General features: G+C 33.9%; 3 protein-coding genes across 10 annotated transcripts; 2 read left to right on the top strand and 1 right to left on the bottom strand.

Annotated features, from left to right (window-relative positions):
* The first annotated feature begins 8,873 nt into the window (after positions 1 to 8,873).
* Positions 8,874 to 13,428, top strand: LOC105970435 (protein RICE SALT SENSITIVE 3). The gene is made up of 7 exons (XM_012995257.2): positions 8,874 to 9,572; positions 9,730 to 9,780; positions 10,019 to 10,165; positions 10,427 to 10,532; positions 11,870 to 11,911; positions 12,048 to 12,104; positions 12,520 to 13,428. The coding sequence occupies exons 1-7, from the start codon at positions 9,442 to 9,444 to the stop codon at positions 13,285 to 13,287; spliced, it is 1,302 nt and encodes a 433-aa protein (XP_012850711.2). The 5' UTR covers positions 8,874 to 9,441; the 3' UTR covers positions 13,288 to 13,428.
* A 940-nt stretch (positions 13,429 to 14,368) lies between these two features.
* LOC105970324 (wall-associated receptor kinase galacturonan-binding protein) lies at positions 14,369 to 17,409 on the top strand. Its single transcript, XM_012995131.2, has 4 exons — positions 14,369 to 14,917; positions 15,454 to 15,773; positions 16,209 to 16,247; positions 17,144 to 17,409. Exons 1-4 carry the CDS (start codon positions 14,427 to 14,429, stop codon positions 17,266 to 17,268), a joined length of 975 nt encoding a protein of 324 aa, XP_012850585.2. The 5' UTR covers positions 14,369 to 14,426; the 3' UTR covers positions 17,269 to 17,409.
* A 1,688-nt stretch (positions 17,410 to 19,097) lies between these two features.
* PSKR2 (phytosylfokine-alpha receptor 2) lies at positions 19,098 to 23,495 on the bottom strand. Of its 8 annotated transcripts, none has more exons than XM_088822288.1 (3): positions 23,071 to 23,495; positions 22,895 to 22,984; positions 19,098 to 22,802 (listed from the first exon to the last, which is right to left on the bottom strand). In XM_088822288.1, the coding sequence occupies exon 3, from the start codon at positions 22,410 to 22,412 to the stop codon at positions 19,272 to 19,274; it is 3,141 nt and encodes a 1,046-aa protein (XP_088678414.1). In that variant the 5' UTR covers positions 22,413 to 22,802; positions 22,895 to 22,984; positions 23,071 to 23,495; the 3' UTR covers positions 19,098 to 19,271. The 8 variants fall into 8 exon arrangements, with proteins under 8 accessions (XP_088678414.1, XP_088678415.1, XP_088678418.1 ...); XM_088822289.1 differs by having other exon boundaries at positions 23,253 to 23,487; XM_088822292.1 differs by having other exon boundaries at positions 19,098 to 22,612; positions 23,253 to 23,445.
* Positions 23,496 to 23,909: the final 414 nt, after the last annotated feature.

Below are 23,909 nucleotides of genomic sequence, written 5' to 3'. Positions count from 1 at the left end.
TTAACGAAAAACAAAAAGATAAAAAAAATAAAAATAGGAGAAAAGGAAGAAACGGGTTAAGGAGGATTTAATTAGGTAAAAAATTTAGAAAAAGGGTAAAATAGGTTATTAATAATATAATCTATTAAATAAAATGCAATTGGATTTATCTCAAAAAGAAAGGAAAAAAAAAAAGGATCTAGTTTAATGAGACAGTGCATATGAGGGTGTTTTCCCTAATAATCCCTATTTTATAAGCATATGTAAGAACAACTCCAATGAAATTATCAAATGGACTATTCAAACTTTTAACTACAATTTACATACTAAAACGTAGATTTTTTATGACAAGGAACGTCAAATTGGATTTGAATTGCATAATAACTATTTAATTCGAAAAACAGTTATTAATGGGCATTGATGGAGATATCGAAAGAAATTATGGAAAAATAAGAGCAATGTTTGGAATCGTCTCTATTTTGTTTTCATTGATTCCCCAAAACAAAATGGAATTTATTAAACTTTTCAAATCATTTTCTCAAAACAATTTCAAAAGTTTATCTCTCCTTCAGATATGATGTGACATCCTACAGTAAAATGATTTGACTGCTACAGTAAAATATGTTTTCACTAAAAAACAAATAAACATCACTTCATCTTTCAATTTTTTTCTTCTAAAATATTTTTTTCTCACACCTTTTAAACATGATTTGACTTTTACACTGTATTTTGTCCCCTTCCGATATTTTGTCTCTTTCCAAAATAAAAACAAACATTACTTTCATTCTCAAAATTTTCCCCCAAAACATATTTCCTCAAAATGAAATCAAAATAAGTTCCAAACATTGCCAAGGGTTTTCGACGAACTCAAATTGTATTTGAGTACGAAACGCACTCTATCTCAAGTGAAACGGCGCAAGGAACAAAACTCATGAGCTAGGCTCATGATTCACGTCAAATTTCAGCAATTCATCGTCGTTTAGACTCCTAAAAATTCGTTTTTGCTATTTTAGGCAAGTTTTAGAAAACTAATATCAAAGCATAGAAAAATCGGATTAGGATTCTGTAAATTGGGTTTTTTCCCAAAATTACGAGATCTAATAAAATCAGACTCTAACTCGTTTTTGCCTTTTTGGTAATTTTTAGTATTTTCTTAGTTTAATTAGGGTTTTCAGTTTTATTAGTATAAATAGCTGCCTTAGGACTTTATTTTGAGAAGAATTTCGAATTTTAATAAAATCTTTAGAGTTTTCTCTATTTTCTGGTGGATTCCGGAGTTTTCGGTGGATTCCGAATGTTATTTTGTTCTATAGGATTAATTTGTAGAAATTAATTTTTACCGTGCTTCCGTTATGCGTCATTTTAACTCTAATTGAGTTATCAAATAAGGTTTGTATTTTGATAATTCACATATATTGAGATGTAAAAATACTTGCTGGAAATTTAGTTATAAAAACTGTAGCCACCTAAACATCCAATTACAAGTTGACATGTGGCAATTACAAATAAAACCACCCATAAACTTTCAATTGATAATTAATGTGATAATCATCATTGGAGTAGATGACTTTTAAATGAATATTAAAATATTATCTCAAATATCATATGAATATTTAATTACTCAAATTTTATATATACCATTGAAGTCAATGTTGCCTAATAAATATATTTTATAATTTGATGCTAAATGGGCCACAGTTACCAAAGAGGCCCATTAGACCCCAAATAGAGTAAAAAAGCCCAATAAATAAATCTCTACCATTTTTTTTTGATGGAGAAATCTCTACCATTTCATATGGATGAAATCTCACATCGAATGACAACTTTTAAAACTTACTAGAAAATGTATTTACTCAATATCCATTCTTTCATACTTGCGAGTCTTTTTTTGAAATAAATATATATATATATATATATATATATATATATATATATATATATATATATATATATATATATATATATATATATATATATATATTTCAAAAATTAACAAGAGCATTTGCAAACGGTGTGAAGAGCTTCTCACTTACGATTAATCTATCTGTGTTATACATTATATGTGAACTATTAAACGAAAAGTCGAAAACGGAGTGTACCTAGTACACTTCGAGTTACTGCGGTTTCTTGGATCAATAAAAAAGAAATTCTAATAATTACTATTTTCTTTTTTACATAAGACTGACAATTTTCCTACTTAATGTCAAAAAAAAAAAAAAACATTCTTACAAATTACTTACATTAACAATGAATCATTAACGAACACTTATAATCAACATCAGAATTGATTAAATACATGGAAAGTAAGGGACTTTTAGTCGATTACCTATAAATATGTAATAAAACTTTACTTGTAAGCATGTATCCGATGAATTGTATGGTGAATCAGTTAAACAGTTCGGATCTTCTTGCCAATATAATTTTCATCGATTTTATGTCACACATAACTTATCCATAGTGTGATTAACATTTTTTGCGCGACTTACACTTTATTAAATGATAGTGAAATTTTCTCTGATCCACCAATATAATTCGCTGTAGATTTCTTCTTTATTTATTTGAAAATGGTGTAAATAAATTAGTTAAAAATTCATCAAGGATATCAAAGATAATATAGGACAATGTCATAATCTTGTGAGGATCTTCATAAATCCAATTCACCTACTTGTATTGAAAAAAAATTAAATAAATAAATCATGTGATACCATTTCCTATTAATTAATACTCTATTACTAATCAATTCAAAAATATATTTTGTAGGTAAGAATTATTGGGAGAGAGAGAGAGAGAGAGAGAGAGAGAGAGAGAGAGAGAGAGAGAGAGAGAGAGAGAGAGAGAGAGAGAGAGAGAGAGATAATTGGTTGGTTAAGAAATTTATGTTAGTATTAAATATTAATAATGAGTTATTAGGTGAGAATAAGATTTAAGGTTGGAATTATATGAAGAGAAGTGGGACCCACGAAGATACGGTGCGCGTGGGTGGCAAATTCCGAGCCCCGGGGCGGTCAATGCGGAGGAGCTCAACAAAGACTGAGCTTAGATTCACGTACCTGGGGCCCACCCACACCTACTCAACTCCTCTTTTTAACTACCACGCGCCATTATAAATGGTTTGATTTGCACGACATTTAATTTTTTTTTTTTTTTTTGGGAAAATCTCATAATGGTCCTTACTCCTTCATCTTAACATTTGGTCTCATTTGTAACCCTAAAAAAAACTATTTTTTATGAAATATTCATTTATATTAATATAAAAAGAATCATTCTTTTTGTGTGGATATGACTTGAATTTAGAAACGTATTTAAATAATTATATTATGTCATTTACATATATTATATATTGAAATTTTAATTATATTTTTTATAATCGTATGTGTTCATATTTAAAGAACTAATTCAATTATATATGTTTTAATAATATTTACTAATTTATTTACAGTTTATTATAAATAATTATAAGAATATAATATTATATCCAATAAATAAAAGATCCCGTTAAAGTTAACTATATTGAGATAATTTGTAGAGTTCAAGGATGACACTAAGACAATAGAGACATGAAAGGACTAAAGTAAGACTAAATACTAAAATGAGAGATTATTAGTGAGAGTTGACCTTTTATTTTTGGGTAATGGTAAATAGGTCCATGACAAGGGCACTTAATTAAAATAGCGACATCCAACTTTTTTGTCTTTCAAATGAATCCAGCCTATTCAAACTTATTTGCAAATAAGGAAAATCCTTTTATCTATACCCAAATTACCCTCAATTCATTGAAACCCAATTTAACTCCAATTTCATGATTTACACTCCAATTTAGCCCAATTTCATCAATTAACCAATTTTAACCCTAATTTCAATTTTGACCCCAATTTTGACCGCCGGTCTCCGGCGTTGACTTTTTTTTTTTTTTTGAAATTTTTTTTCCTTAAATTTTTTTCCGGCCGGTCAACTGCCGTTGACCGCCGGGTCTCCGGCGTTAACTTTTGTTTTTTTTTTTTTTTATAATTTTGTTTTTTCTTAAAAAAAATATTTTAATTAATATTACTGTCTTGGCTGCTAAATTACTGTCTCCGGCAGTTATTTAACTGTCGGAGACAGTAATTTAACTGTTAATTGACTCTTTTGTTTTTTTTTTCTTCAAAAATATTTTAATTAATATTACTGTATTCGTTGCGAAATTACTGTCTCAAACAGTTATTTAACTGTCGGAGACAGTAATTTAACTGTTAATTGACTTTTTTATTCTTAAAAAAAATATTTTTAATTAATATTACTATATTCGTTGCTAAATTACTGTCTCCGGCAGTTATTTAACTGTCGGAGACAGTAATTTAACTGTTAATTGACTTTTTTTTTTTCCTTAAAAAAATTATTTTAATTAATATTACTGCCTTGGATGTTAAATTACTGTCTCCAACAGTAATTTAACTGTCTTAGACAATAATATTAATAATATTACTGTCGGAAAAATTATATTCATAATATTACTGTCCCAAACAGTAATATTACTGTCTGAGACAGTAATTTAGTAGCCAAGACAGTAATATTAATTAAAATATTTTTTTTTCAAAGAAAAACAATTAAAAAAAGAAAAAAAGAAAAAAAAAATCAACGCCGGAGACCGGCGGTCAACGGTGGTTGACTGGCCGGAAAAAAATTTCAGGAAAAGAAAGTTTCAAAAAAAAAAAAAAAAAAAGTCAACGCCGGAATCTGGCCGGAAAAAAAACATTTCAGAAAAAAAATTATTTTCTGAAAAAAAAAAGTTTTGGTGGTTAATGTGATATATTTGTTTAAATTCGGGGTCAATGTGTAATATTAAGGAAGTTAGAGTATAATGGGTGGAATTGATAAGAATTATATTATTGAGGGTATTTTAGACTAAAGACATGGGGATGAGTTTAATTGAGAGACTGTTTTTTTTGTGGATCAAAATGCATTTAAGTCCCATGTGATGGGCCTTCTTGCCATTTGTCCTTTATTTTTTTAATAACGTAATCAAGCCTATGTCTCAATCTCATACAATATAATATTAATGTCGAAGGAGGATGAGCGGATCTGAACTAATGTCGGCGTCGGCGGGGGCTGAACATGCACGGAAGAAGATGGTTTGACGGAAAGAAGAAACTCAATTCAATTTTAATTTTTTTTTTGTTCTTTTTCTTTTTCAATAGTCGCAAAATAAAGAAATACAATATTAAATACATAACCCTTAAAACATACATAGCAAAAATAAAATAATAATTACACCTATATTCTTTTCTAACTCAAAACAATATTAAATTTCATTTTTGCCCTGAAATAGTTTTTTCGGTTAGTTGCTGATTCCCATTTGATGGAATGGACTAAAAGTGTATAAAATAGAAACTTAGAGGTAAACTTTGTTCACTTTGAAACAAGAAGGGCCGAAAATAGAATAAGACCAAACATGAGGGACTAAAAGTATAATTCTCCGGTTATGCAACGTGCATTTATGGGGGAAAAAGTTAAAAAGAGTTTGGACAATGAACGCGTCTCGAAGCGCGTGGGAATTGGGAGCGAAAAGCGGAGATGCCCGAGAGAGAAAGATAACAGTGGCCCGCAATTCGTGCGGTTCTTCTCTTTCTTTATGAGAAACGATGCACCGACTCACTGCTCTGTCACGTGCTCACGTGACTCCTTAATCACATATTCTCTTCATTGTTTTCTTTTAATTATATTAATAAAACAAGTAGCTTTTGTTTTATATTCTTTTTCTCTGCAATGTCTATTAGTTTAAGTGGTAATTTATTTTTTTAATTCAAACCCCTCTTCCTTCTCGAGTGCAAGTATCTACTATAATTAAGTCTATTGGGAAGATTAATCATTATTTAAAGGGTAAATTACAAACACCCCCTGAGGTATGGTCAAATTACAAAAACACCCCACTTGTTTGGATAATTACAACCACCCCTCAACTCCTCAAATTTAGTGGAATCTTCGAGATTATATGGAATATTATCACTTTTGTACCCGTTTTATCCAATTCGAACTCTACATTATGAAGCAAGATGATCATAATATGTGTTTTTTAGCTTATATATATCAGTTTGTGGTGCATCGGAAACTGTATTTTTACACAAAATGAGTACAAACTAGAGCAAATTCCACAGAATCTAGATGATTATGTTGAATTTGGCACCATAAGGGTGGAGGTGTAAGAAAAAATCATAGCTGATGGGGTAGATGTAATTATCCAAATTAGAGGGGGATTTTTGTAATTTGACCATACCTCAGGGGGGTGTTTGTAATTTACCCAAAGATTTATAATTAATAGTGAATGTAGAATTATTGAATTTTTGGTAATTTGACCTACCTAGAGGGTGTGACGTAATTTAACCTTTTAAATAATTAAGGCCGTACAAAAAAATTAATAATTATCATTAGTCCCAAAGTCTTTCCAACTGACATTTTTATGTGATGCTAATTAATTTTATATTTTTTAATTAAAATTATTTTTATTTTATAATGAGGTCAGGTTGTCTGCTACTTGCTTTTTTGACTGGTAAAGATTCTGTTTCCCCGGTCAAATCCCTCAGTAATATTTATATTTATATTCTCTTTGTCCTTAGATAAGTTAAATCCTTATTTGCCAAATTATTAAATAAAATCAGACAAGAGTAAAGCCAACCAGTTTGTACATATTTAAATTAGTGAATGTCAGGAGATAAGCAATTTTCAGAACTAATATTAATTAATTATATAATTTGAAGCAATTTTGTATTCAGTTAGATAATAGTAATTTCAGTCCGCATGGATATAACTCAACTGATTTTGAAGGGTAATAAGTTGGTGTAAATTCTTAGGATCTGCTGTGTGAAAATTTTAAGTTCAAAGAAAGTTTTTTTCTTGAGGGCACCAGACCCGGATCGAATGCGCTAAGGGGACGTTGAAGAATCATTATAATTTATATTTGCTCAATCAAATAATTGATGAGTCAGGGAATGGGGGCCTAAGGACGAAAGATTTCACCTTTTGATGCAAGATTATACTAATTTCATTGATATCAATGAATTGTCCAAATTACATTTTTTTTATTAAACATATACAAATTATTGGTAAATGACGGGTAAACCCCTGAGCTTAGACAAAATATTATGTTTACCCCCTCTGCGAGTATATTACATTAACCACCCTAGGCGTTAGATTTGAAATTTCAGAACCAGTATTACGTGAAATCTTTAAGATTGCGTTACTCAAAACTCCGTAAGAGTCTATCTGTAAGATGAGAAAATAACTCAAGGGTGCATTTGTAATTACCATAACCACAAGGACTTGTAAGTTATTTACTTTTACTTCAAAGGGTGTCAGTAATTTACCCTAAAATTTTTAACCGGTGAACGTTCATCAAACTAAATATATGTGTCTCTTGTTTGCTAATTGTTTTTTATAACTAAATTTGTTAGTTAATTTCCCAAATTATTTATCATGTCAAACAAAATTAGTAAAAGGTGAACCTAATTCATACTACTACCAATAATTTTAGTATTAAATATCACTTAATAGTTAATACATCTTCAATTATATTATTTTATCTCGTACTACTAAAAGGATGACAAGTCATTCATATATACACATTTAATTACGAAAATGTTAGGCTAAAAAGCATCTCACCACAATGTATAATAATTTACATTAAGTGGTTTTGTATGCAAATTAATTAACCTTGTGGCCCAAGATCAAAAGTAGCATAAAAATAAACAACAAAAGATGCTAATTATTTGTTAAAACTTTCCTAAAGTGTTATTATTGATCAAAGTGGTAGCTTTCTTTGATGTATGGTATGATTATTATGTGAAAAGAGGATATACTTATAATTGTTTTTTGGGATTTTTTTTTTTTTTTCCGCATAAAGTAACACATAAACGAGTGAATACAACAACATAAATCAAACTCTAGGGACGAGTTCGATCGTTGGTAGTAAATTTCCGTCGAAGCAACAAAAGTAGTAACGCTGAGAGTACGAAGCATGGGAAAGAAAAGAAAAGGACACTTGAGCAACGAAATATACAATTGTTAATTTAGACTATCGATTGTGTGGGCTAATTAATAGTAAAAATTGGGTGGACTACATAAAAAAAATATGATATTATTCAGTACAAATTGAAACATACAATATATTTAGTTAAGTTATATAATTAGGTTAAATTACAACCACCATCTGAAATGATGTTAAAATTATAAAATTACCCCTCATGTTTGGATAATTACAACCACCTCACTCAACTTACAACTATGAATTTTCTTACACGTTCATTCTTGCGGTGTCAAATGTAGTAGAATTTTCTAGATTATATGCAATATTCTTTCGTTTCTACCCACTTTATCTCATTCGAACTCTACATTTTGAAACAAGATGACCATAAAATGTGTCTCTTGACTTAGAAATATCAGATTGTGGTGCATCAAAAATTGCATTTTTGTTTTAGAGAACATTTCACGGAACCTAGAAGATTCTGTTAAATTTGACACCATATGGGTGGACGGACGTGTAAGAAAATTTATAATTGATTGGGTGATTGTAATTACCCAAACATGAAGATTTTTTTCGTAATTTACCTTACCTGAGGAGATGATTAATCCTCTAACATTCTCATACATATGCATATGAACGAATATATGTAAAAACGAGGTTTTGTAGAACATACACCTTATGAAATACATTATGTAGTTTTACGCTATTGATCTACACATAATGACACACACACACCTATGTGTACGTATGCTTTATGGGGTTATTTATATAAATCTACTGTTTAAAATCCTATGATTTATTTCACTAGGTGTAGAAGATCTCATAAGCCATAAAAACGATATTAGATTATATGTACGCATGTAGAGTCGAATACACCCCGAATTTTCATAAGCATAAAAACGGACAAAACAAAACGTACACAAGAAGGGCAAAAAGGTAATTTGGAATTGGGGCCACGCCATCCTCTTTTTCCTTCCTAACCTTTCTCCCGCTGTCTGCTGGTGCTTTGATAAGAAGGATTGAAAAAAGCTATAAAGAAACACACACACACACACACACACACTACACACACATCAATGAAATAAAACAAAACACAAACCCTCAACAATTCACACACACACACACTGACACACACTCATACGCACGCACTTTCTCACTCCCCCTCTGTACTATTCCTTCCCCCAAGTAATTGGTAATTAAAATCACCCCCACACATAGTGCTTCAAAGTGTGTGTGTGTGTGTGAGAGAGAGAGAGAGAGAGAGAGAGTTTGAAGAAAGAGATGAAGCTAGAAAAAGAAATCACCCCTCTTCACTCCCCATCTCTGTGGTTGATATTTTGACAATTATCTTTAAAAAAAAACACAAAGTTTTAATCTTTTTACTATTATATAGCTTGCTTCTCAGTTATTAGCCGTGGGATTAACTCTTTTGTAAAGCAAGAGAGAGAAAGAAGAGAGAGAAAGAGAGAATGGTGGGCTCAGGAGGAACAGACAGAAGCAAAGAAGCAGTTGGGATGATGGCCCTTCACGAGGCCCTTAGAACCGTTTGTCTCAATTCCGACTGGACTTACTCTGTTTTCTGGACCATTCGTCCTCGTCCGTATGTCTCTCTCTCTCTCTCTCTCTCTACTTTCTCTCTCTACTTCCAGTTTTTTGTTTTCTTGATTTCAAAGGTGGAATCTTGATCTGGGTTTTCGTTTTCTTGATCTTTTGATGATGACTCTAAAAGGACTTTTTTTTTTTTTTTTTTTTTGCAGGAGGGTTAGAGGTGGCAATGGTTGCAAAGTTGGAGACGACAATGGCAGCTTGTGAGTAATTAATTTAAATTTAAATTGCAAAAAAAAAAACATTTCTTGAAATGAGACAAAGAAAAAGAATCTCTTTTTTTTTGGTTCTTGTGATATATATTGATTTAAGGATAGTGAGTGACAGGTTGTGGTGATTCAGAGGTTTTATTTTCTTTTTGTCTTTTCTAATTTATTATTATTATTATTATTTAAAAATAATAATAAAAAATAAATTAATTTTGGGTGTTATGTGGTGCAGAATGTTGATGTGGGAAGATGGGTTCTGCAGAGGGAGATCAGTAGCAGATTGTTTAGATCATCATCATCATCAAGAGATGGACGGTGAGGATCTTGTCAGGAAATCCTTCAGCAAAATGTCTATTCAGCTGTATAACTATGGAGAAGGGTGGGTACTGGGTAGGTCCTTTTTTTCAATTCGGGTCTAAATTAATCGAGTCGAGTCGAATCCAAAAAAAAAAAAAAAAAAAAACCCGATATTTTTATCGAATTTTCAAATTTGTGTGTTTAAATCTTGAAAGATAAGCAACTTAATCGACTCTGAACATGAATCGAACTCGAACAGTCAGAAATCGAGTATTGAATAATTTGATTTGATTTGATTTTTGGTAATTAGTTATTATTAATTAATTTAATTAATGGGATGCAGATTGATGGGGAAGGTTGCTTCAGATAAATGCCATAAATGGGTGTTCAAGGAGCCAACTGAGTGTGAGCCAAACATTTCCAACTACTGGCAGAGTTCATTTGATGCTGTATGTTCAATTTTTATTTTCTTTATTATTTATTTTTACCTTAATTGATTGTGATTAACCACCACATTTAAAAATTGATTTTTGACCTAATTAATTACTTTTTTAAAAAAATAAAATAAAGTGAAATAGACAATAAGTGTTTGTACTAATTCTTGGTAGGGCTTACGGGTGTAAATCAGCCGAGTCAGCTCCACATAAGTTCGAGCATGCCCTTAGTTGTTCATAAGGTCATGGATCGGCTTGTGAGCTTTTTATATATAGGGAAATTACAGTTTTCATTACTCAAATTTGCACCGATTTCACATTTGGTCCCCAATGTTCACAAAAAAACACATTTGGTCCCTCATGTTCCAATAATTTAATAATTTTGATCATTTCCGTCAATTTACTGTTAGTCCGTTAGTTAAGGCAGTGATGGGCACACGCTTCATTCTGTTAGTTTTAACGGGAAATTGACGGTAATTACTAAAAGTGTTGAATCTTTGCAACATAAGGGACCAAATGTGGTTTTTTGTGAACATGGGGACTAAATGTGAAATCGGTGCAAACTTGAGGGACAGCTATATTTTTCCCTAGGAAAAAGTACAGTTTTAGTCCCTCACATTAGCACCGATTTCATATTTGGTCCCTCATGTTTATAAAAAACACATTTGGTCCATCATGTTGCAAAGATTCAACATTTTTAGTCATTCCCGTCAATTTTCCGTTATAAATAACGGAATCAAGCCTATGCCCATCAATGACTTAACTGACAGACTAACGGTAAATTTACGGAAATGACAAAAACGTTAAATTGTTGAAACATGAGGGATTAAATGTATTTTTTGTGAACATATGGGACCAAATATGAAATCGGTGCAAACTTAAGGGATGAAAACTGTAATTTGCCATACTTTTTTAATATAAATATAACTATTATATAATAATAAATACATACAAAAAAATATAAAATAAATATTAGTGTAACTTTTTTAGTATCTTATAAGTAATTAAATAACATTAAGATTATGTAATAAAATGAAATGAACCCGAACTCGACAAGCTCGACCCAACTCAAGATCGAGCTCGAATTCGAGCTCCTAAATTGGAAACTCAATGAGCTTGAGCTACAGTTCGAATTCGCTAAATATGACTGCTCGAAAAATCTGGCGAGCTCGACTCGTTTACATAGAGTAGAGGGTGGGAAATTATAGTGGACTTTATGTCTCAATAATTGTTCTCATGAATAAAAACTAACTATTGGATTGAAATGATTGAATGAATGATTGATTGGTGTAAGTAAAAAAAGACCAATTCTTTGATTTTTTTATTTTTTTTATTTTTTGCATTAATTGCAGCTACCTCAAGAGTGGACTGAGCAGTTTGAGTCAGGCATTCAGGTCTGTATCACTACCACTTCTTACAACTGTTTGTTCCTTTTGTTTTTATTTTGATTTTATTTTATTGTATTTAAAAAAATACATTTATTAACATTAATTGCTTTATTTATTTATTCATTTATTTATTATTGACCAGACTATAGCTGTTATTCAAGCTGGACATGGCCTTCTGCAGCTTGGTTCTTGCAAGATTGTGAGTTCCCCTTTCCTATATAATTCCAATTTTATTTTGACAAAATTATTTAAAAATTTATACCAATTTGAATTACTAGATTGAAATTCTAATTCCTACATCCCAAATTATTTATCATTTGGGGTTTTTTTTTTTTTTTTTTTTTTTTTTTCTTCCAAATTACTTATCTATTTAGAATTTCAATGATACATTAATTGCATTTTTTTTACAATTTTACCCTTTATCATCTCTTCATTAATTGAAACACAATTAGTTGAGAATCAGTCAATGACAAGGGTATTTTAGTAATTCTTATATTTTGTTTACTATAAATCCATGCATACTTATCTCTGCGCGATATGCCAAAACGACATATTATACACAAATTTTTGTTCGCCGACGAATAATCTTGATTTTTTTTTTTGTAATAAAACAGATACCAGAAGATCTGCATTTTGTGCTGAGAATGAGACACACGTTCGAGTCATTAGGCTATCAATCCGGATTCTACCTATCCCAACTATTCTCCTCCACCCGAACGAACGCCTCGTCTCCCTCCGCACTCCCCCTAAAGCAACCGCCCCCGTCGCTCCCCCTCCGGGGGCAGCCGCCCCCGCCCCTCTTCAACTGGGGGCCGAGGCAAGCGTCCCCCTCGGCGGGGCCCACGATGCTCTCGTCGCCGAATTTCCAACAACACTCCTCGTCATCAAGACTCATCGGAAAAGACCACGAAGCCGCCGCGGCCGCCGCCGCCGCACACATGTTCCTCATGCCCCACCACTCCACCGAAGACCACCACCACCACCACCACCACAACCACAACAACAACAATAATTACGAAAACGACATCAAGTGGCCCAACGGGCTGTCTTTCTTCAGCGCACTAACGGGCCGGGCCGACGAGGCGAAGCTACTGTTCAACCCGGACGGGAAAACGGATACGGGCCAGGATATGCATGGCGGCGGGTCGGCGGATCCGAATCACGAGTTCTTGAGCTTGGATGGGAAGATGCATCAGGAGGGGAAGTACAAGAGGAGCTTCACTTTGCCCGCGAGAATGGCGACTTCTTCTTCTTCGTCTTCGCTCAACCATCAGGGGCATAATAGTAATAACAATAACAATAACAATAATAATAATAATCAGGGGGAGTACAGGAATGATTCGGGGATGTACAACGATGTTATGGAGAATTTCTTGGAGTGAATTTTTTAATTTGGTGAGTTTTAGAGGGTCTTCTTTTAATTTTATTTAAGTGTTTTTTTCTGTAATTTTGTTGTTGTTTCTTTGATATCTAAAACACTCTCTGCAATATTATTATTAGTTATAGACTTCAGGTTTCTTTGATATGCTCTCTTTTTTTTAATCAATGTTATTAATTTTTATAATTATATATTATTTTATTTTAAATAAAAAATAAAAAGAGATATTATATATATTACTTATATCTAAAATAGAAGTAAAAAGAAAAGTCGTAAGTCGTGTTTCATGAGCTCATAAAAAACTAGAAATGAGCTTAAGCTCGACTCGACCTATCGAAAGAAAATAGATTCGAAAATTACGGCAACTAGCTAGACATTCCTTCTAAAGGGCTATCAAATATTTGCTATTTTTGGTTGTTTATTGCGGTTTATTCTATGCTTCACCGTTTTTTGGTTGTTTATTGCCGTCATGCTTCACCGGGTAAAATAAATGTTTATTGCAGACTTGCAGTTACTGCTAATTTTTCCTTTCTTCCTGCAAAAAAAAGTTAAAATAAACTAATAATAATAAAATAAAATCTTTTCGAAGATTGAGGAAAAAATTGGTCAAAGTGCAGCCTCTAATAATATATATTTTTCTTCTAATAATATAGATTATGAGAAGAAAAAAAAAATTCATAATCTATTTATAAAAACTTTTGCAAACAGTACCTTATTATTTCGAGGGAGAAATATGTAACTTACCCTACTATCTAAAAAAAATATTATGAAATAAAATGCCACGCCCGACTATACTCGACGGACCGGGCCGAGTATAATACCTACGGGCTTTTGTAAAAGGCTGAATTAAATATCGCACTCTCGTACTCTACCAAATATTGAAAAACAAATCAAATAACATATGATATGTTCATGAACTAACTCAACAGCCCCCCCACCACCACCGGCAAACAGAATAAAGATTTAAAGCAGACACAATTCTGAGGAGGGAAAGAAAAGAAAAGAAAAGCAAAAGGACCAAAAAGCAAAAATCAGATTCTTCACTTTAGTTAATCAAATGCTTAACTTGAGCTCAAATCAACCTTAATTCACAAAAATCATCCAAAATTAAAAAAATTAAATTAAATAAATAAAATCATATCAATGGCTAATAACATTTCCTTTTACTCAATCCTCATCATATACATTTCACTACTCTTCACATCAACAGATTCCAAATGCAGAACCTCATGCGGCGAAATCCCGATCAACTACCCGTTCGGGATAGACGACGGCTGCGGCAGCCCTTACTACAGGCACATCCTCGTATGCTCCGAAACGGGCGGGTCGCCCCCCCGTCTCGAAATCCGGACGCCGTCGGGCCGGTACCCTATCCGTAATGTGAGCTATTCGGATCCCCATCTTCTCGTCTCGGATCCATCCATGTGGACTTGTCGAGACGGTGATGATTTTCGGCCCGTGTCGAGGCCTTTCAGCCTCGACACGAGCACTCATTTTAGGCTATCGCCGCAGAACGACTACTTGTTCTTTAATTGTAGCCGAGATGATGTCATCATGGAGGCCAGGCCTGTTTTCTGCGATCGATTTCCCGAGCAGTGCGACTCCACGTGCGACACCTCGAGTTTTCTCTGCAGGTTTGTGGTTGTTCAAGTTTGTTTGAATTTTTTTTTTCGGTTGTATCAAGTTTTGCAAATTACGCTTCAATTTAGTTTCGGTCATGAGCCGATTCGGGGTTTCGAGTTCGATTAGAAAGTCAACTTAGCGCTTTGAGTTTTGCCAAACTCGAACTGAAAAATGGTCAAAATCCCATTTAAAATTAGGACAATACCAGTAAAATTAAAACGACATTTAACGCCTTTTTTTTTTAATACATATTCTTATCATTTTAGTTCTAATCGAATCGAGTTCGACGCAAGCTTAATATATTCCCGAACAATTTTCCTTATCAACTATTTCAAATTGAGTATCGAGTACAGTAGAACCTCGATAAAGTAATAACCTCGCTTAAATAATAGTTTCTTCCGGTCCCGATTCAGTAAAAACCTACTAAATTACTACTTCGATAATTTAAAATTTCGCTAAACTAATAGAATTTTGCTAGTCCCGACAGTATTAATTTATAGAGGTTTAACTGTAGTTTGATTTGATTTTCAACTCTATATACGTGCAGGCACTTGCCGGAGTGCGACTCGTCGGTGTTGAGCGGGAGGTCGTGTTGCTCGTACTATCCGAAACGGAGCGAGTCGTTGAGGTTGATGTTGAAGCATTGTGCCACATACACCAGTGTTTATTGGAGAAATCTCGGTATAACGCCGGCGTTTAATCAAATACCGGAATACGGAATTAGGGTAGATTTCGATATTCCGGTGACGACACGGTGCCTTTGGTGCGAAGATGGCCGGAAGGGAGGAGGGACTTGTGGCTTTGATACACAAACACAAGATTTTTTGTGCTTGTGTGGTAAGGCAAATTCCACTACTAATTGCAAAGGTGTGAAATTTTAAATTTTTGAAATTTTATTTATTTTAGTTTGGTTATATGTATTAAGCCAAATTACGGCCACCCCTGAGTTATCGTCAAATTACGAAAATCCCCTCATTTTTTAGTAATTACAGTCACTCCCCTAAATTATGTATTATATTACGAAAATACCACTCCAAATATAAATTTAAGGATGTTAAATCGGTAAAACCAAACCGAAATTTCGTTAAGCCAACATTTCATACCGTTTACCGAACTGAATATACGATTTGGTTCGGTAAATAACCGAATTACATAAATTTAATGTAAAAGTAGTTAAAAAAAGAGAATGAGTGTAATTATTCAAATAAGATGTGTTTTTTCGTAATTTGACCATTCCTCTTGATGGCCATAATTTAACCTATCTATTATTAGCTCTAATTAAGTTCTTTGTAATGTCCATAGACCACAATGGTGACCACAGCAGACCTACAGTGGTGGCAGGTGAGTTAATTGGCTTCTTTTTTTCTTTTATAATTGTTTCATTAATATATAGAATTAAAGGCGGAAATATAACAGATTGGATTGTAAATTAATATTCTTGGAAAAAAATATATTTTTTAAGTGAAAAATTAATTCCAATTTCGTTCCTAAAAAAAATAAGAAAAGTCGGAAATCTGTAGGTTTAGAAATTAAGAATGAAAAAAAATGTATGTAATTAAAGTTTTGTTTAATACATAGAATTAGTGACGGAAATCGGCCATATTGGATCAGACAAAAACAAAAAAAAAAAGGGTAAATTACACCCACACCCCTGTGGTATGCTTAAATAATTTTAAGGTCCCTATGGTATTGATAATTACACTCACCCCCCTGAAACGTAGTTAAAAACTCTAACGGGATAATGTATTGGATACATTATTCCGATAGGGTTCTAATGGACTATTATTTATAGCTAGTGGTGGAGATAACATAGAGTTATGGGGAGTTATGGGGTGACATGACTCCCCCTATATTTCTTAAATCACCCATAAACTCTTTGTTGTCTCCACCACTTCCTGAAACCAATAGTCCCTTAGAACTCTATCGTAATAACGTATCCAATGCATTATCCCATTAGAGTTTATAACCACGTTTCAAGGGGGTGAGTGTAATTATCGATACCACAGAGACCTTAAAGTTATTTAAGCATACCTCAGGGGTGTGGGTATAATTTACCCTATTAAAACAATTCTATGTCTTCGGAAGTGGAAAAATATAATTCCAATTTCTTTCCAAAATAATCGGGAAATCGTAATTTAAAATATTGAGAATGCAAATAGTGTTAGAAAAATTACATTAAATGAAAATATAATTAATTAATAATATATATTGTTTGTTTGTGAATATTTGCTAAAAAGGGGCGGTGAGTGCGGTGACCGTGACGGGAGCATTTGTGGGGGCAGGTGTTTGGTACGTGCGAAAGCTTAGATCAAAAGCACCAGTTACTCATGGTGTTCAATCCAATGACAACAGACTTTTTTGATCACCCTAAATTATGTTTTTTTTTTTCAATTTTTTTTTTAATTTTTTTTTAATTTTTTTTTCAATTTCTATTTTTGTTGATTGATTATTACTATATAAAGAAAACAATGTTTGTTCATTTGTTGTTAATTATTTATTTATAGGGGATAATTATTTCAAATACTAACTTTTGCTTACTTGAATATCAAAAAAATAAAAAATAAATAATTAATTGTAAATTACTTTAATGCCCTTAATGAAAATTAAAACCAAAAAAATATTACAAATACTATTTTTCTTTCTTAAATACCAAATAATCAAAAACCTAAAAAAAACATTTCCCCTCCTCACTCACAAACCCCTCACCTCCTCCACCTCCTTCTTCTCCCTCCCAAAAAACCCTCCTAAAAAACCTCAAAACAAGAGAAATCAAAACCTTACACAACTTGCAAAATGACGTCAAATGACAATAGAATGGTAGTTTACAAGCAATGAGAACCCATTCAAGTATGTATTCATGTATTTTTTGAGCTAAAACATCGATTTTGATTTTTTTTTTTTTTTAAAAACTCGCCATGTATTTTCGACACATACAGGTCGAAAATACCCTTATTTTTCGACATGTATGTGTCGAAAACATAACAATTCATATTTTATTAAGTTTCGACACCTAAGTGTCGAATTTTGATACAATTTTCGACACCTAAGTGTCGAAAATATAAAAAAAAAAAAAAAAAAAAAAAAAATTACACAGATCTAATTTGACAGGTAGCTGTCGAAAATTGGTTGAATATTCGACAGCTAGCTGTCGAAAACTCATCCAAATTTTGACAGCTATCTGTCGAATTATCAAAAATCCCATTTCAAGCTTTCACATTTTTCGACAACTATATGTCGATTTTTGATGAATTTTCGACATCAAGCTGTCGAAAATTCATCAAAAATCGACATATACAGGTCGAAAATTGTGAACGAAGAACCAACCCACGAATCTCAAATCAATGCTCAAATCGACTGAAATTAGATGCACCCATTACTAATTAACGATCATTTCTACCTAAAACAATCAAATCCTAATTACCCATATCAAACAATCAAATCCTAAGTAAATATTAAAGAAAAAAAATTCGAAAAAAATTATTACTTGGATGAATGAAACCGGAACGAAGAAGCGGCGGCGGGTTGATAACAATGGACGAAGAAGCGGCGGCGGCGTTCAGCGGCGGCGACGGCGGCGAGGGTTGGAGAGGGTTGGAGGTTTTTTTTTTACAACAAAGGGATTTTTTTCTTTTTTTTTTATTTGGTTTTTGATTAGGTAATTTCTAATAAAATTTGATATAATTGATTTTTTGTATAAAAGGGTGTTTTTGTAATTTTCTTTTTATTTTGGTATTAAAGTAAGAAAAAACTGATAAATATGTACTCAATTTTGGTTTTAAACTTGGTAGTATTCAAGTAAGCAAAAGTTAGTATTTGAAATAGTTGCCCCCTTATTTATATATTCGAATTTGGCACGAAAATGAACAAATCTTCTGATTGAACTACAGGTGGAAATCGGACAGAAAGATAAACAAGAAAATCGATTTTTTTTTGTGTAACCATTGCCAATAAATGAAAATAAATAAGAATCAGAAAAATTGTAAACCGGAATTACAAAAAACTTGTTCCTAAAAATCAGAAAACTGATTCCATTCATTTATAAATGAAAATTTTGGTTTCTTGGAATTTTCCGAATTATTATCGGAAATTAAAATCGCATCGAAAATTGAAACCTCGTATCTAATTCCAACACCGATCGACCACAAGGTGGAATAATAAATATTGTTCGAAAAAAAAAAAAGAACAATCAAATAAGAATCGGCTTACCCGAAAAATTCCGTTCCGATTTCCACTAATATTTTTCATTATCTCATACATATATAATCACATTATAAACAATAGATCCATAACCAAAGCTTTCTTTTTTCTCCAAATATCATTCATATATTTCACTTGAAAATCGAAAAAAAAAAACAAAAAAAAAAATCAAGCTTTTTCCATCTCGATTGTTTCAAGAAACGAAACAACTTCATCAATCGAAGGCCTTCGTCTAGGATCTCGCTCTATACACCTACACGCAATCTCAAGCATCTCCATAGCTTGTTTCTCACACTCTTTATCTCGTACAACCGACGAATCGAATATCTCCATTTCCCTCTTCTCCGATTTCTTCAAATAAACCCACCCCACCAAATCCCTACAATTCTTCCCTTTACAAACCTCGACGGGCCTCCGCCCCGTTATAAGCTCCAAAAGCACAATCCCGAAGCTATAAACATCTCCCCTAAAAGTCGCGGCCAAACTCTGGCTATACTCCGGCGGAATATACCCCAAAGTCCCCACCAAATCGGTAGTCACATGCGTGTCGTAAGGGTGCAACAATCTCGAAAGCCCAAAATCCGCTAAATGTGCGTCGAATTTCTCGTTCAATAAAATATTGCTCGTTTTAATATCCCTATGAACAATATTCGGCTCGTTGTGTAAATAAGCCAATCCACAAGCTGCCCCACGAGCAATTTTCAATCTTTTCTCCCAATCAAGAAACGAACCGTCTTCGATTTGCTCGTGCAGCCAATAATCCAAGCTCCCATTTTCCATGTACGAGTAAATTAGAAGCCTATCATTTCTATATATGCAGTACCCTTGTAGTGAAACGAGGTTTTTATGCTGTGCACGAGATAGAGCTTCCACTTCGGCTCGAAATTCCCGTTCCATTTGCCCACAATCGCCCGAAAGTCTCTTCACCGCAGCTTTTGCCCCGTTCGGAAAATCGGCTCTGTAAACTAATCCAAATCCACCACACCCCACGATGTTCGATTGGCTGAAATTATTCGTCGATTTTAATAAATCCGAGACCGTTAGATCCTTAAAATCCGCATTCTTGAAAATCACCATCTTAGGTTGTCCGGTAGTTCTACTGTCTTCCTCCTCCTCCAAATCTTCGACCGGAGCTCGATTATCTTTTCTCGAAACCCTAATCAAAAGAACAGCCAATAGCACCGCGATTCCCACTCCAATACTAATAGTCACTCCGAGTATACTACTCCGTCCGAATTTACTATTTTCTCCCCGAGATGGAGTAGGGGGCCGTAGCCCCCCCATGCTATTTATAGCGCACGGAGAAATTAGATTCCCGCAAAGTCCGAGATTACCCTCGTAACTCGAAGTGGGAAAGCTCAAGAATTGGCCCCCCGTTGGAATGGCCCCCTCGAGATGGTTATTAGCTACGCTGAACTTTGAGAGGAAAGTGAGCTGATTGAAAGACGACGGAATTGAACCATGCAGATCGTTGTATGACAAATCCAACGTCTCGAGATTCACCATATTCGAAATTGAACTCGGTATGGTCCCACTTATATTGTTCCTGCTCAAATCCAATACATGGAGCTGTTTTAGCCGTCCGATTTCAGGCCAAATTGTGCCGTTTATTCGGTTATTGCTCAAAAGAATCGAAGGAGGGAAACTCGAGGCTTGATTGTACTGTAAACCAGTTGCGCTCTGATTTCTCTTCACGAAAAGTGGGATACCTGTTGAACTGTTCAGGCTCGAGGCGTAACTCTTTGCAGAAATTAGGCTTCTTAGTTCGGTTATACCCTTTGGAATTTCGCCCGAAAGCGAATTATTCGAAAAATCGAGATAGAACAAACCTTCCATACGGCCAATCCATGGAGGAATACTGCCTTCTAGATGGTTCCAAGACAAGTCGAGCACTTGCAATTTCCGACTATTTAGTAACCAATTTGGGATTTGACCGTAAAGACCACAATTCCCGAGGGCGAAAATTAATAAACTCTTGAATCCAGTGACATTTTCTGGGATTTTTTCACCGCGGAAATTTTTAGCGAGTATGAGAGTGGTTAGATTCTTGCAGTTTTTCAAGACTGATAAAGACTCGGATAGATTAACAAGGCTGTTGTTCGATATCGAAAGAGATATAAGGGACGAAAGATTAGCGTACTGAAAAGGAATTTTGCCGGAGAAATTGTTCTTGGCAAGGCTCAAGATTTTCAGTTCTTGGCAATTGGATAGTGATTCTGGTAAAGGACCAGATAAATGATTGCTAGCAAGATCGAGAGTGCACAGATTTGACAATCGAGAAAAATCAAGATTAATTGGGCCCGAAAAAGAGTTGTTTCGAAGATCAAGAACTCGAAGATGAGAGCATGTTGATAGACTCGAAGGCAGTGGACCGGAGAATGAATTCGAATGTGCGGTGAGTTGTTCTAGTTCGGTTAAATTACCGAAAACATTAGGCAAATACCCGGAAAACTGATTCCCACATAGGACTAGGGTTTTGAGATTGGGGAGTTTACTGATTTTGAGGTTTATCTGTCCAGAGAAATTATTCGAAGACAACGAAAGCTGCTCTAATAAAGATAACGAGTATAGAGATTCGGGTAGGTCACCCGAGAGAGAATTGTAATCAAGGTGGAGCTGCCGGAGATTTGTGCTGCAATTTTCCAGGCTTGGAAGTTGACCGGTCAATTGATTTGATGATAAATCAAGAACCTGAATGTTCTTCGAGAAACTGCAGAATTCGAAGCTGATTTGACCGTCGAACGAATTGTCACTTATGTTGAAAGCCACGAGATTGGGAAATGCTCGAAATTCGGAGAGGTTCCCATTGAAGGAATTGCAAGAGAGGTTGAGTGATCGAATTGATTTCAATCCAGCAATCGAAACTAATGCGGGCCCCACCAAAGTGTTGTGGCTGAAATCAAGAATTTCGAGCATCTTCAGGTTGGAGAGTTCGAAGGGCAGTTCGCCTTCGAGGGAATTGTGTGAAAGATCGAGCGACTTCAGTCGATCCAATTTGGTCAAAGACTTCGAAACTTTACCCTTTAAGCCCTTCTCGGACAACCTCAACATGGTCACTCTTTTAGATGCTGATTTATTTCCAATATCATCTTCGCACACAACACCTTCCCATTTGCAGCAATCGGTTCCATTCGACCAAGAAAGTTTTACAGAACCGTTGATCAGTTGGTCTGCAAATTCCTTCAATGCCGAAAAATCGTTCGGATTGCAATTTAATGTAGGAACCGCAAGACCGAACGATAAACAGAAAAACCAAGCCAAGAATGCCAAATTCAAGAAAGTCATACGGAGAAATTCCCGGACCACCATTAATGGACTCGTGAGAAGATTAGCAGCTCAAAATCGAGGGCGATAAAAACACCATAAACTACTTATCGGAGGAATTTCAGAAAGATGAATCCCTTTGCAAAAGCTCCTCAAAAATCGAATAATATGCAGATGTTGCATCTCACATCAACCACCCAATAAACATATGATATCCCTTGTCTCCCCACATGATTTCCCAATCCCTAGACAACAAAATCAGGGATTCAATCCTTGAACTGAGAGCAAATTTGGTTGTCTGATCCAGGACTATATGGTATAAACAAGAGAGAGAGAGAGAGAGAGAGAGAGAGAGAGAGAGAGAGAGAGAGAGAGAGAGAGAGATGATTCAGCTATCAACTTGCAACAGAAGCAATGATCACTGCAGAAATCCCACTACAATTAAAAAAAATCCCCAAAATTAAAAAAATTGATTCAGAAACAACCACTTCACAGCTAGGTTAAAAAAAATAGAGAGATTCTCTCACCTCCAATTCCAACAGAAGGATAAACCCCAGACAACAACTTGTAATCGAAGCTACGCCCCCATGGATTTCAGATCCCTAAGCTGCAAATTTCTGAACAAAAAAAAAACCCCCCTTTCTTTATTCGAAACCCACAAACCAAAGCAAAGCAAAGCAAATTTCAATTCCTTATCACTTACAATTGAAGCAAAGCAACTGTTGGTAAAGAAAAGGGGAATCAAAAATCAAACTTCCCCCAAATAATAAAGTATCGCCCTTTTTTTCTCTCTCTCTCTCTACAAAACGGTGTCGTCACTGATTGATTACAGGCACTAGAAACCAGAGAAGCACGCAATAAAGAAAAAGAGTAAAGTACACTTACTCCAATTTCAAATCAGTGAAACGAAGAGCTGACTTTCTTTTTCTCCCTCTGCGAAAAATCAAAAATTAAAAAAATGTTTAATTAGGGCAAATCACAAGGGATCTGACTCAATTGTCAATACCCAAATTTGTCAATATCTGTGAATAGAAAAATGTGATTTTTTTTCTTTTTTTTTTTTCTCAGTGGGGAATTTGATTTTTTTAGGGTTTTTGAGGACTGTTTTTAATTTGGGTGCGGTCTAACGAGGACTGATGACTCTCTGTAGTTGTTTGTTTATTGCGCACTTTTCACTCGTTTGTGGTGCGCGTGAAGTACACGCGCAGCTCAATAGCTTCTACATGTTTATCTGTATACTTGTAGCACGAAAACTTCAATTTCTTAACGTTTTTGCACTCGAGGACACCTGTCGGACACCTAAGTCCTAACGGACCATTTTGCAATTTTTGAAAAGTTATAAATATGTTTGAATAGTAAATATTTTTAGATGGTTTTGTTACTTTCCTAATTAATTACATGACTTATTTATCAATTACAAAATAAATAGTTGATAATAATAGTAGTTTTGAATATATTTGTTTGAAAATATAAACAAAATTATATCTAAAAAAAACTTATATGTGTAGCATGTTTATAAATATATACGTTTTCCTCAAGTTC

This window comes from Erythranthe guttata, chromosome 8, assembly GCF_056151865.1.
Source record: "Erythranthe guttata isolate IM_541 chromosome 8, IM_541, whole genome shotgun sequence".
In the NCBI taxonomy this organism is placed as follows: Eukaryota; Viridiplantae; Streptophyta; class Magnoliopsida; order Lamiales; family Phrymaceae; genus Erythranthe; species Erythranthe guttata.
The sequence above is the reverse complement of the archived record's forward strand: the minus strand, read 5'-3'. Positions and strand labels throughout refer to the sequence as shown.

Excerpts from the sequence above, each read along its gene's own strand:
- LOC105970435 (XM_012995257.2), top strand. The coding sequence starts at position 9,442 with ATGGTGGGCTCAGGAGGAACAGACAGAAGCAAAGAAGCAGTTGGGATG. Across the intron at positions 9,781-10,018 it reads GGAGACGACAATGGCAGCTT|AATGTTGATGTGGGAAGATG; the intron begins GTGAGTAATTAA and ends TATGTGGTGCAG. Across the intron at positions 10,166-10,426 it reads CTGTATAACTATGGAGAAGG|ATTGATGGGGAAGGTTGCTT; the intron begins GTGGGTACTGGG and ends AATGGGATGCAG.
- LOC105970324 (XM_012995131.2), top strand. The coding sequence starts at position 14,427 with ATGGCTAATAACATTTCCTTTTACTCAATCCTCATCATATACATTTCA. Across the intron at positions 14,918-15,453 it reads ACCTCGAGTTTTCTCTGCAG|GCACTTGCCGGAGTGCGACT; the intron begins GTTTGTGGTTGT and ends ATATACGTGCAG. Across the intron at positions 16,248-17,143 it reads CAGACCTACAGTGGTGGCAG|GGGCGGTGAGTGCGGTGACC; the intron begins GTGAGTTAATTG and ends TTTGCTAAAAAG.
- PSKR2 (XM_088822288.1), bottom strand. The coding sequence starts at position 22,412 with ATGGTGGTCCGGGAATTTCTCCGTATGACTTTCTTGAATTTGGCATTC.